Here is a 13,977-nt window from a genome sequence, read left to right as displayed (position 1 = left end):
CTAATGTGAAAATTGCAAGATTAGTAATTTTCTTTTGTTTAGGTTTTTTTGGTTGTTTTTTTTTAATAAATTGCACTTTTTTAGGGAGTGCAAAAAAACCCCACATATATGGAATATTGTTTTTTTCTCATTACAGCATTTACAAGCATTTTAATCAATTATATATTTTGATAGCGAACTTAGCGATACCGAGTATGTGAATTTTTATATATTTTTTTCTTTATATTCAATGGGGAAAAGGGAGAATGATTTGAACTTTTATGATGTTTTTACATTTTTTTTAATTTTTTTTTTTAAACTTATTTTTTTTTACTTGTTAGCCCCTTAGGGGACTTGAACCTTGTTCAGTTTCTTATACTATATACTGCATTACTGTAGTGTTGCAGTATATAATGTAAATCATGCTCTACTTTGAACTTGGCATATAGATAAGCTTCAGAAAAGGACCAAGATGGCAATGATGGGGCCTTCATCAGGCCCCGTGTTTCAATAGTAATCCAGCGGCTTCCCACAATCTCGTCATAGGACAACATACACATACGTGATATTGCTTGAAGGGGTTAAAGAGATTTTCCAGTTATATGAATATATCCATAGAACAGATGATAAGCCCCAGATCATATGGGAGTCCTGACCACAGAAACCCCCATCAACTGCCTAACGGAGGACAAGGATCTTTAAGTTTCTCCTAATTCTTTTCTGATTTTCCACTAAACTGATTCCTGTAACTAATTTCATTGGAAATGATATTACAATTTAATGAATATTGACAAACCTTGTGTTTTCCTCATAGTCAGGCCAATGGTCATACCACATAATAAACCTGTCCGGAAAGAAAGTGAGAACACCCTGCTCTGTGAGGCCTCCGGCTTCTTTCCACCGGATATTGAAATATCATGGACTTTAGATGGAAAAATCCAAAATAATTCATTTCTTGGAGAACCAGTGGAAAATAAAGACGGGACCTACAATGTGACGAGCTCTGTGACATTCACACCAACTCCAGAGGCCAAGACCTTGTCCTGCACGGTCCACCATGCCTCCCTCCATCAGCCTCTACAGGAGGACTTACTCCTCGTCTATGAAGGTACTGATGATGATGGTGACTTTCCATGTTGTGAATTCTTTTGCGGTCACAGTGTTGTATAATTTATCCTTGAGGAAGAAATGGTGCAATGAGCTGTAGTGTTATCTGTGTTGTGGCTTTTAGCCTAGTGGTATCGATATGTAATATTTCCCATTGATGAGATAGTCCTTCCTCTCCGCCCTTCATTATCTTTTTCAATCTTTCCAGACAGCTCAGCCGGGGTCATCGCTGCCTGTTTCATCATTGCATTTATTTTAATAATTGCCATCTCTGGTGCTTTGTGGTGGAACCGAAAACAGAGGAAGAAAGGTAATGCTACTACTTTTTAAAGAGTGTGCAGAAGGAAATGCAATATTGTAGCCTAACAGTAATGTAAGGAAACATCTAAGCATTTTAATACCATTTTTTTATAGATTGTGGACCATTATTAGTAAGAGACGTTAAAGGTCCTCCTAAGCTGATTGATGGAGAGGAGGCCGTCCTGTACTGCACAGTGGATAACGCCCCCGAGGATCTGTGTGTGACTTGGCTGATAAGAAGAGCTGGAGAGGAGCAGGAGATCCAGACGTCTCAGATGAGAGGACGTTCAGAAGAAGAAGAGGAGAGTTTACTGGATACGTCCTACGTGATCAAATCACAACGGGATGGACGTCAGTATTCATCATCACTGAGCTTCATCCCCCATATGGAGAGACATAAAGACACGACCTTCATCTGTAGAGGGGCCTCCGGTCAACATAAGGACGAGAGGACATTTTACTGTAGGACAATTTTAGGTGAGATATCCTGACATTTATAGAACATATATTTCTAGTAAAATTTGTTTGGTGTGTATGTGTGGAGCCCAGGGCTGCTGCAGCGGTCTGGTGCGTTACCTTCAGGGACTCCACGGGACGGTCTGGTCACAGGTAAGGAACTTTCTCTTTTGATTTTCGTGACGCCACTCTCGGTATTGCGGTCAGGGTGACCGCCACTGCAGATTAAGGGGTGATGGTGGGTGCAGTCAGTTGCAGTGGCCTCCCGAGAGTGAGGCAAGCCCCAGGGCCCTGTGTAAGTGTGTGGAACACAGGTCGCAGAATGACTCAAACACAGTCCAAAAAGTATTTTAACGTGTTTACTTACTGTTTGGTGCTCACTGTGAGATGCCCGGGAGGACCCCGTACATGAAGTATGGTAGGATTCCTCCAGGGAAGCTGTTTCTGACCCCCGCTCCCCTCTCTGGCCCGTGTGCCGGCAGCGTGACCTTGGTGGGATGGCTTCTGTTGGTGGGATGGCTTCTGGCCCTGTCCCCTTATGGGCCTCCTGATTGCTGCTTGGCTCGGACTCTGTGTTGTGGTGGTGAGGGCATGAAGTACCCCCACCTGAAGGTTGAGCAGCTCTGGATGATTAGCTGTCTGCTCTGGGGACCTGTCTCCCCTTGCGTGCTGGAATACCAGGGATCCCCTTACTCAGCCACCTCTCTCTAGGTGTCTTTCAGGCTGACCCACAGGTACCCTTTCTCCCCCGTTTTCAGCTACTGCACTCCACAGGGCCTGGCTAGCAACAGAGACCCTCTGCTCCCTTCCATACTCCTGAACACTCTGCTCCAGACTCCTTGCTCCTCCTTCTCTTTCTGTCTGCCCTGCTTCCTAGCAACCAGCCTCTGAGCACACCCCTTGCAGGGAATTGAAAGTTACCCCCTTCTGGCTACCCAAGGGTCCCTTCTAATGGTGTGGGAGACCTGGTCTCTGTGTTTGTGTGTGCACCTCATCCTGGCCTTTGGAGATTACCTGGAAGCACTGCCCCAGCATGGGTGCAATACTCTGTGGTGCCTGACCAGGTCAGGGGCGCCACATATGTGCATACATTCTTCCACATTGGTATAGCAGCACCAAGAATGAAAAGTCATGGACTTATGGAAATCGCAGAATGGATTGACACTTTACTGATCTGCAAATTAGGACAAAATGGAAACAACATTTTCAACACATCTTAATTTATTAATTGTTAGGCGTGAGTGCCACATGAAGAAATACCAGCACATACAGCTTCGGATGCTATCACTGAGATTTATTAATTGTTTGCTGCACTGAATGCACAATGGCAATCATCAGGATCATGCTGGCAGCTCCTTTGGAATTGCTGAACAAGACGTCCAGATGTGATTGATGAAAAATCTGGTGACGCTGCAGCCATGGGAGCACAATTACAGCCAATTGGCGTGCAAACGCCTTCTGATGGTTTGTGTGGACAATGTTTGATGCCTTAGGCTCAGTTTGTGAAGTCCAATTTTACTTGCAGCACAGAATGGATCACTATATACCATTCTTTAAATATGAGGAGACCATGTGCACCAAACCCTGTAAGGGCCTTCAGGAAGCAACGTCACACCGGTCTTACGCCCTGGATTATGGTGTGAGTTGGTTTAATGTTTGGTAGTTTGGCCCCGTTAGTCCTCCTCACCATTACACTAGGAGATCAGTGTTACATAGATTTTGTTGTGAAACCAGTGGTACAGCTATTTCTATAAAGTGTCCCAGGAGCTGTTTTTCAACATGACAGCATCAGGCCACATGTTGCTTGTCTTAGGTGACTGCATTTGTTATCTATAGTCATCCTGCTTGATGCCGTCTGCTAGACTCTTTCTGCGTCTCACACGGAGTTTTGCTCAAAATTCACTGAGTGTCATGGCAGCATCAAACGCTTCAGATTCTAATGCTCCACACTATGGTTTCTCTGGTGCTTCTGAGTTGCACAGACAGGCTCGGGCGTTGACCAGCTATGTGCTTTATTAATGGTAAGACCAGCAAGAGTTAAACTCTAGGTATCCAGCAGGATTCCTGGATTTTTAAGACCGGATTCGCCCATCACTACCAGGGACCTCTAGCCTGAGGGTCAGTCTAGGAGCCCCTGTCCCCTGCGCTCTCCCCATTCACCGCGACACTGCTTCTTCCAGTGGCACCATAGATTGAGTCATCCTACATTGGACACCAGAGTCGAATGTTATACAGTGGTAACTCTTAACTACTCCTCCACAATACAGAAAAGGCAGGATAGACATGGTTCAGTACACTTTGCGGTCCATGCCCCTGCAGCACCCTTCTTGAATGTAGCAGGACTGGAACACCATTGTCAGAGGAAGGGGCAGGTGGAGGCCAATAAAGAGCAGCGGGTAGGATGATGATACATGACAAGTACATAGTCACTTATCAGTCCCAGGATGGATGGTCGCTTTATTATGTCCATTGCCATCAATAAAATGCATTTGTTTAGCCAGGAGTAAGACAAATGTTCTTGAGACCTGAGGCAATATTTACCTCTTTTTTTTTGCTTCACGTTTCAGTAAAGCCAAAGATGTCAAAGCCCATAATAAGAAGTCTGTTTGTCTCCAAAGAAATTAAGTATTTGCTCAATCTGGAGAAATGTTATCCTAAAAACATCACTTTTATCTGGATGTGTGGAGCGGAAATGACAGAAGTTGTATCATCTACTGACTCAGTATCAGAGAATCCTGACAGAACCTACAACGTCTCCAGTGAGGTCGTTATTCCTGAGGATCGTCACAAGGATCCAGGATTCAGAGTACGAGTGACCTGGGAGCATGCATCTATGGAGGAACCAGAATCCAGGGAGCTGTCTATGAGAGACTCAGGTGAGAGGAGAGATATATGGGGTTATATAAGAATCCTGGAGCCGTCTATCAGAGACTCAGGTGAGAGGAGAGATATATGGGGTTATATAAGAATCCTGGAGCCATCTATCAGAGACTCAGGTGAGAGGAGAGATATATTATTATTATTTATTATTATTATAGCGCCATTTATTCCATGGCGCTTTACAAGTGAAAGAGGGTACACGTACAACAATCATTAACAGTACAAGACAGACTGGTATAGGAGGAGAGAGGACCCTGCCCACGAGGGCTCACAGTCTACAGGGAATGGGTGATGGTACAATAGGTGAGGACAGAGCTGGTTGCGCAGTGGTCTACTGGACTGAGGGCTATTGTAGGTTGTAGGCTTGTTGGAAGAGGTGGGTCTTGAGGTTCCTCTTGAAGCTTTCAATGGTAGTGGAGAGTCTGATGTGCTGAGGTAGAGCGTTCCAGAGTATGGGGGATGCGCGGGAGAAATCTTGTACACGATTGTGGGAAGAGGAGATAAGAGAGGAGCAGAGAAGGAGATCTTGTGAGGATATATATGGGGTTATATAAGAATCCTGGAGCCATCTATCAGAGACTCAGGTGAGAGGAGAGATATATGGGGTTATATAAGAATCCTGGAGCCGTCTATCAGAGACTCAGGTGAGAGGAGGGATATATGGGGTTATATAAGAATCCTGGAGCCATCTATCAGAGACTCAGGTGAGAGGAGAGATATATGGGGTTATATAAGAATCCTGGAGCCATCTATCAGAGGCTCAGGTGAGAGGAGAGATATATGGGGTTATATAACAATCCTGGAGCCGTCTATCAGAGGCTCAGGTGAGAGGAGAGATATATGGGGGTTATATAAGAATCCTGGAGCCGTCTATCAGAGGCTCAGGTGAGAGGAGAGATATATGGGGTTATATAAGAATCCTGGAGCCGTCTATCAGAGACTCAGGTGAGAGGAGAGATATATGGTGTTATATAAGAATCCTGGAGCTGTCTATCAGAGACTCAGGTGAGAGGAGATATATATGGGGTTATATAAGAATCCTGGAGCCATCTATCAGAGACTCAGGTGAGAGGAGAGATATATGGGGTTATATAAGAATCCTGGAGCCGTCTATCAGAGACTCAGGTGAGAGGAGAGATATATGGGGAGTATATAAGAATCCTGGAGCTGTCTCTCAGAGACTCAGGTGAGAGGAGAGATATATGGGGTTATATAAGAATCCTGGAGCCGTCTATCAGAGACTCAGGTGAGAGGAGAGATATATGGGGTTATATAAGAATCCTGGATCCGTCTATCAGAGACTCAGGTGAGAGGAGAGATATATGGGGTTATATAAGAATCCTGGAGCCATCTATCAGAGACTCAGGTGAGAGGAGAGATATATGGTGTTATATAAGAATCCTGGAGCTGTCTATCAGAGACTCAGGTGAGAGGAGAGATATATGGTGTTATATAAGAATCCTGGATCCGTCTATCAGAGACTCAGGTGAGAGGAGAGATATATGGGGTAATATAAGAATCCTGGATCCGTCTATCAGAGACTCAGGTGAGAGGAGAGATATATGGGGTTATATAAGAATCCTGGAGCCATCTATCAGAGACTCAGGTGAGAGGAGAGATATATGGGGTTATATAAGAATCCTGGTACCATCTATCAGAGACTCAGGTGAGAGGAGAGATATATGGGGTTATATAAGAATCCTGGATCCGTCTATCAGAGACTCAGGTGAGAGGAGAGATATATGGGGTTATATAAGAATCCTGGAGCCGTCTATCAGAGACTCAGGTGAGAGGAGAGATATATGGGGTTATATAAGAATCCTGGAGCTGTCTATCAGAGACTCAGGTGAGAGGAGAGATATATGGGGTTATATAAGAATCCTGGAGCCGTCTATCAGAGACTCAGGTGAGAGGAGAGATATATGGGGTTATATAAGAATCCTGGAGCCATCTATCAGAGACTCAGGTGAGAGGAGAGATATATTATTATTATTATTATTTATTATTATTATAGCGCCATTTATTCCATGGCGCTTTACAAGTGAAAGAGGGTATACGTACAACAATCATTAACAGTACAAGACAGACTGGTATAGGAGGAGAGAGGACCCTGCCCACGAGGGCTCACAGTCTACAGGGAATGGGTGATGGTACAATAGGTGAGGACAGAGCTGGTTGCGCAGTGGTCTACTGGACTGAGGGCTATTGTAGGTTGTAGGCTTGTTGGAAGAGGTGGGTCTTGAGGTTCCTCTTGAAGCTTTCAATGGTAGTGGAGAGTCTGATGTGCTGAGGTAGAGCGTTCCAGAGTATGGGGGATGCGCGGGAGAAATCTTGTACACGATTGTGGGAAGAGGAGATAAGAGAGGAGCAGAGAAGGAGATCTTGTGAGGATATATATGGGGTTATATAAGAATCCTGGAGCCATCTATCAGAGACTCAGGTGAGAGGAGAGATATATGGGGTTATATAAGAATCCTGGAGCCGTCTATCAGAGACTCAGGTGAGAGGAGGGATATATGGGGTTATATAAGAATCCTGGAGCCATCTATCAGAGACTCAGGTGAGAGGAGAGATATATGGGGTTATATAAGAATCCTGGAGCCGTCTATCAGAGGCTCAGGTGAGAGGAGAGATATATGGGGTTATATAACAATCCTGGAGCCGTCTATCAGAGGCTCAGGTGAGAGGAGAGATATATGGGGGTTATATAAGAATCCTGGAGCCGTCTATCAGAGGCTCAGGTGAGAGGAGAGATATATGGGGTTATATAAGAATCCTGGAGCCGTCTATCAGAGACTCAGGTGAGAGGAGAGATATATGGTGTTATATAAGAATCCTGGAGCTGTCTATCAGAGACTCAGGTGAGAGGAGATATATATGGGGTTATATAAGAATCCTGGAGCCATCTATCAGAGACTCAGGTGAGAGGAGAGATATATGGGGTTATATAAGAATCCTGGAGCCGTCTATCAGAGACTCAGGTGAGAGGAGAGATATATGGGGAGTATATAAGAATCCTGGAGCTGTCTCTCAGAGACTCAGGTGAGAGGAGAGATATATGGGGTTATATAACAATCCTGGAGCCGTCTATCAGAGGCTCAGGTGAGAGGAGAGATATATGGGGGTTATATAAGAATCCTGGAGCCGTCTATCAGAGGCTCAGGTGAGAGGAGAGATATATGGGGTTATATAAGAATCCTGGAGCCGTCTATCAGAGACTCAGGTGAGAGGAGAGATATATGGGGCTATATAAGAATCCTGGAGCTGTCTATCAGAGACTCAGGTGAGAGGAGAGATATATGGGGTTATATAAGAATCCTGGAGCCGTCTATCAGAGACTCAGGTGAGAGGAGAGATATATGGGGAGTATATAAGAATCCTGGAGCTGTCTCTCAGAGACTCAGGTGAGAGGAGAGATATATGGGGTTATATAAGAATCCTGGAGCCGTCTATCAGAGACTCAGGTGAGAGGAGAGATATATGGGGTTATATAAGAATCCTGGATCCGTCTATCAGAGACTCAGGTGAGAGGAGAGATATATGGGGTTATATAAGAATCCTGGAGCCATCTATCAGAGACTCAGGTGAGAGGAGAGATATATGGTGTTATATAAGAATCCTGGAGCTGTCTATCAGAGACTCAGGTGAGAGGAGAGATATATGGGGTTATATAAGAATCCTGGATCCGTCTATCAGAGACTCAGGTGAGAGGAGAGATATATGGGGTAATATAAGAATCCTGGATCCGTCTATCAGAGACTCAGGTGAGAGGAGAGATATATGGGGTTATATAAGAATCCTGGAGCCATCTATCAGAGACTCAGGTGAGAGGAGAGATATATGGGGTTATATAAGAATCCTGGAGCCGTCTATCAGAGACTCAGGTGAGAGGAGAGATATATGGGGTTATATAAGAATCCTGGTACCATCTATCAGAGACTCAGGTGAGAGGAGAGATATATGGGGTTATATAAGAATCCTGGAGCTGTCTATCAGAGACTCAGGTGAGAGGAGAGATATATGGGGTTATATAAGAATCCTGGATCCGTCTATCAGAGACTCAGGTGAGAGGAGAGATATATGGGGTTATATAAGAATCCTGGAGCCATCTATCAGAGACTCAGGTGAGAGGAGAGATATATGGGGTTATATAAGAATCCTGGAGCCGTCTATCAGAGACTCAGGTGAGAGGAGAGATATATGGGGTTATATAAGAATCCTGGAGCCATCTATCAGAGACTCAGGTGAGAGGAGAGATATATGGGGTTATATAAGAATCCTGGAGCCGTCTATCAGAGACTCAGGTGAGAGGAGAGATATATGGGGTTATATAAGAATCCTGGAGCCATCTATCAGAGACTCAGGTGAGAGGAGAGATATATGGAGTTATATAAGAATCTTGGAGCCGTCTATCAGAGACTCAGGTGAGAGGAGAGATATATGGGGTTATATAGGAATCCTGGAGCCATCTATCAGAGACTCAGGTGAGAGGAGAGATATATGGGGGTTATATAAGAATCCTGGAGCCGTCTATCAGAGACTCAGGTGAGAGGAGAGATATATGGGGGTTATATAAGAATCCTGGAGCCGTCTATCAGAGACTCAGGTAAGAGGAGAGATATATGGGGTTATATAAGAATCCTGGAGCCGTCTATCAGAGACTCAGGTGAGAGGAGAGATATATGAGGTTATATAAGAATCCTGGAGCCATCTGTCAGAGACTCAGGTGAGAGGAGAGATATATGGGGGTTATATAAGAATCCTGGAGCCATCTATCAGAGACTCAGGTGAGAGGAGAGATATATGGGGTTATATAAGAATCCTGGAGCCGTCTATCAGAGACTCAGGTGAGAGGAGAGATATATGGGGGTTATATAAGAATCCTGGAGCCGTCTATCAGAGACTCAGGTAAGAGGAGAGATATATGGGGTTATATAAGAATCCTGGTGCCGTCTATCAGAGACTCAGGTGAGAGATACGTGTGGTTTATAGAATATTTCCAGGAGGTGTTCAGAGATTTAGGTGAGATGAGAAATGTTATCATCTTGTTGACCACTAATTCTCCTATGTATATGAAGCACACAGGTTTAACCTGACCAACAATAAAGAGACATTGTCATCATTGTCCCCATTGGGGTTCACTTAAATTGCTTGTAAGTATGTCTTTGTAATGTGGGAGAACAGCCACACAAACACATGGAATATACTCAACCTTTATTAAGATGTTGTCCGCAGCGCTGTAAAGTTACAATGCTAACCACTGAGCCACTGCTGCCTCAAGATGCTATTGAGTTGTCATGATTTTGTTGAAATATCAAACCATTTCTTTGTCCTGCTTTGTTCTGTAGATTACAGATGGACTCCAGTTGTAGAAGACATTCAGGTCCCCCGTCTTCTTCTCGGCTCCCCGGCCGTCCTGCAGTGTAATATCTCGGGGTATTTCCCGGATGCCGTCACTGTGAAATGGATGAGACGTGATGGAGACAAGTTATATGAAGAGGCTGATGATAACCAGAGAATAACATCCAGGAGAGCGGCCGATAACACCTACAGCCGTACAGCCAGTCTGACCATCACCCCTGACCGGGGGACACATCAGGGGGCAGAATATATATGTGTGGTGGAGCACTCCTCCCTGGAGACACCCATAGAGAGAAGCACCGGGAGGCTGCGAGTCTGGGGTGAGTAGTTATATGCCACTTTGCACTGACCAGGGGAAAAAAAACAAACTGCTGACTGCATATCTTTTTCCTTTTGGAGATAACTCTTATTTGACAAAATGATGTGAGAATGTCGCAAGGTTTGTTAAAATGACCAAAACTGACTTATAGGTTGGTAACCTGAAATAGCTGGCATTAGAGAGCTAAGTCAATTATTCTGGAAACTGTGTAAAGAGTGTTTTACACGCTACGACATCGCTAACGATATATCATCAGGGTCACGGTGTTTGTGATACACATCCGGCGTCGTTAGCGACATTGCAGCGTGTAACAGCTAGGAGCGACGATCAACGATCGCAAAAACATCAAAAAACGTTGATTGTTGACACGTCGCTCCTTTTCATAATATCGTTGGTGGTGCATGCCGCTGGTTGTTCGTCGCTCGTGCGGCACCACACCTGTGTCCACAATGCGGAAGGAAGGAGGTGGGCGGGATATTCCGCCCGCTCATCTCCGCCCCTCCGCTTCTATTGGACGGCTGCCGTGTGACGACGTACGAACCGCCCCCTTAGAAAGGACGCGGTTCGCCAGCCACAGCGATGGCGCAGGGAAGGTAAGTCCGTGTGACGGGTGTTAGCGATGTTGTGAGCCACAGGCAACAATTTTCCAGTGTCGCACAACCGACGGGGGAGGGTACTCTCGCTAGCGATATCGATATCACAGCATGTAAAGTGCCCTTTACAGAGGACCTGTTATCAAATTTTTCGTATTAATTTGGACACTCAATGCAATTTTGCCTCTCTGTTGTGGAGATGTTAGTGATCAAAGTATTTGGCACCAAACAGTTAATTTTTCTATATTCAAATGAGTGTTAGCAGAGAGATTTCACTGGAGGCGTGTACTACTGCCTCTTTCTGACCAATCATAAACAGGCAGTAACAGTTATAGGAAGAACAACAGGCCCAACAATAGCTTAGAGCAGGCTTCTTTCCCCAGTAACTTGCTGCCAGCTTATAAGGCGACGTTCCCTCTCCTTGGTCTTCACAGGACGAGCAATATGGCAGGCACAGAAGTCTTCAGCAAGCTGCCAGAGTGACACATCGGCTTCCCATAATTGAGTTGTTTAGGTAGGGAAGAGTAGAAGGGAGCTGCTGCGCACATTGGTGTAATTTAAATGCCGCTTTCATTGATTGGCAGCTGCATTTAAATGCAATTGAAGCTCAGCTCTGGTCGCTGAAGTTACAAGCTTATGCCGGCTTTATAACACAGCTGGTGTCTGTCTGTTATGAAGTAGGTTCAACTCTTGATCCCGCTGTATACAGGCCTGAGTGATTAGTGACGAGATGATGTAGCGCCCCTGAGACCATCAGGAGCTACAAAGGTACTGCATCCTGACAACGATGCAGGGCCTACCCTCAGGGACCTGGAAGACCGATGCCAGTAACATCCAGACACATAGCAATCACAGTTTTCTTTATCGTTCCTATGGGAGACCCAGACATTGGGTGTATAGCTTCTGCCTCCGGAGGACACACAAAGTACTACACTAAAAAGTGTAGCTCCTCCCTCTGAGCATATACACCCCCTGGATAACGAGATCTAGCCAGTTCATTGCTTTGTGTTCAGGAGGCACACATCCACATATGCATTCTCATCTGATTTTTGATTTTTGGAAAGTTTTTGAAGAAAAGCGGGTCCAAGCCTGGACTCCCGGCATGTCCCTTCTCACCCCACTATGTCGGCGGTGCTGTTAAGGTTGATTTACAAGGCTGGAGCCTTACATGCCGCGCTCCTTCACCATCCCTCAGGCTCTGGCTTGAAGTGGGAGCCAGCACGGTTCCCCTTGCTTTGCAGGAGACTGGTCTCCATCCGCAGCCCTTCAGGATCCTGCTGGACGGAGGACTCATCCCCAGGGACTTGGAACCCTGCGTCTCAGCAAGCTAAGTACCTGAGACATTTATATTTGGGGGGTCCCGGTACTTTATTATGGTGGGAGAGTGTGCTGTGTAACTTTTGTGACATTTCCGGCCGGTTCTCCGGCTGTTGCCTGAGAACCGCGCCAATGGTGCCTGCGTGCCGGCCGCATCGCTTAAATTTAGGCCCCGGCTAATGGCCTACTTTCGATTTCACTGCCCTCGCATGTCAATCATGCAGAGGGACAGTGCGGCTCCGCCCAGTGGCCGTTCGGCACAGGGGAGGGACACTCCTCTCTGAGTTCATGTCCCCTCCCCTGTAAATCTCCTTGGCCCTCCAGATCCCGCTCTCAGAGCAGGTCCCGCCCCCTCTCCTCGCTCCGGCGCCATTTTCTCAGCGTTTTTTCTCTGGATCAGCGCTGGCTGCAGCATCCCTGCTAAGCTGCTTGGGGGTCCGGGCTGTTGGATCTGGAGGGCACACAAACGGTCTGGTAAGCCACAACCTCCGGTTGTGGACCTTATTATATACTCTCTGGGGGTCATTCTGGCTCAGAGCCCCCACTATCAGCAGCATGTCTCACACGAGGAGCATGGCTGCAAGGCTGTACTCAATATGCACTGCATATAAGCTCATACTGGCTGAACCGAGCACATATCCACATTGTGATGCCTGCTCTAACCTGACAATGCCTCAGCCTGGAATCGCACCCACAGTGGTCCCTCCGGCTGCTCCGGCTCCAGTGGCTGAACCCCCGGCTTGGGTAGAATCCTTTTCTAGGTCAATCTCCCAGTCTTTTGCCGTCTCCATGGGACAGCTGTCCCGGACTTTGCTGAACATGCATCAGCCCCCCTCACAGGGTGCTTCTGCTGCTAGGGCTCTCTCAGCGGAGCTCACAGAGGATTCTTCATCTCGTCCCAGACACCGTCCTCCTAAAAGGAGACGCAGGGTTCCCTCTCCTGCCTCGTCCCGCGGCTCTGATTCACGAGCTGACTCGCAGGACGAGGAGGATGCCTTTACTGGGGGCTCGGACACTACCATTGATCTGTCCGAAAGTGACGCAGATGTTAGTGATTTGATTGCGTCCATTAATTCTGTACTGGACCTCAATCCGCCAGTATCAGAGGAGCAACCCTCTCTGGCAGAAAAGCACCAGTTTAACTTGCCTAAGAGGACAAGGAGTGTGTTCTTTAACCACTCCAGTTTTCAGGCCACTGTGACCAAGCCTAGGGCCTGTCCTGACAAACGCTTCCCAAAGCGTGGTTCTGATGACAGTTTTCCCTTTCCACCTGAGGTGGTCAAGGAGTGGGCTCATTCACCAAAGGTAGACCCTCCGGTGTCTAGACTCTCAGCCCGGACCACCAGGTTGACCTTCTGGCCAAATCTGTATATGAGGCGGCTGGGGCCTCGTTCTCCCCATCTTTTGCAGCAGTGTGGGCTCTCAAGGCCATCTCTGCTTCTCTGGAGGAGATGCATTCCCTCACCAGGGAATCTATGCCCGAAATGGTTGCCTTAACTTCCCAGGCTTCAGCTTTTTCATCCTATGCCATGTCTGCCATGCTGGAGGCTTCTCACCGCACTGCGGTGGCTTCGGCTAATTCCCTCGCTATCCACAGAATCTTGTGGCTTCGAGAGTGGAAGGCAGATGCTTCTTCAAAGAAGTACCTTGCTGGGCTCCCTTTTG

The 13,977-nt window shown here is 46.5% G+C and overlaps 1 protein-coding gene across 1 annotated transcript in view; it reads left to right on the top strand.

Moving 5' to 3' along the window:
- The window catches only part of LOC142246484 (uncharacterized), a 61,048-nt gene that overhangs the window by 30,337 nt on the left and 16,734 nt on the right, over positions 1–13,977 (top strand). Inside the window, exons 3-7 of the mRNA XM_075319546.1 lie at positions 794–1,087; positions 1,295–1,396; positions 1,501–1,863; positions 4,410–4,718; positions 10,071–10,403. Coding sequence (XP_075175661.1) covers positions 794–1,087; positions 1,295–1,396; positions 1,501–1,863; positions 4,410–4,718; positions 10,071–10,403 — 1,401 coding nt within the window. The remainder of the gene's footprint in view (positions 1–793; positions 1,088–1,294; positions 1,397–1,500; positions 1,864–4,409; positions 4,719–10,070; positions 10,404–13,977) is intronic.

Source organism: Anomaloglossus baeobatrachus, chromosome 7 (genome assembly GCF_048569485.1).
Source record: "Anomaloglossus baeobatrachus isolate aAnoBae1 chromosome 7, aAnoBae1.hap1, whole genome shotgun sequence".
Lineage (NCBI taxonomy): Eukaryota > Metazoa > Chordata > Amphibia > Anura > Aromobatidae > Anomaloglossus > Anomaloglossus baeobatrachus.
The sequence above is the reverse complement of the archived record's forward strand: the minus strand, read 5'-3'. Positions and strand labels throughout refer to the sequence as shown.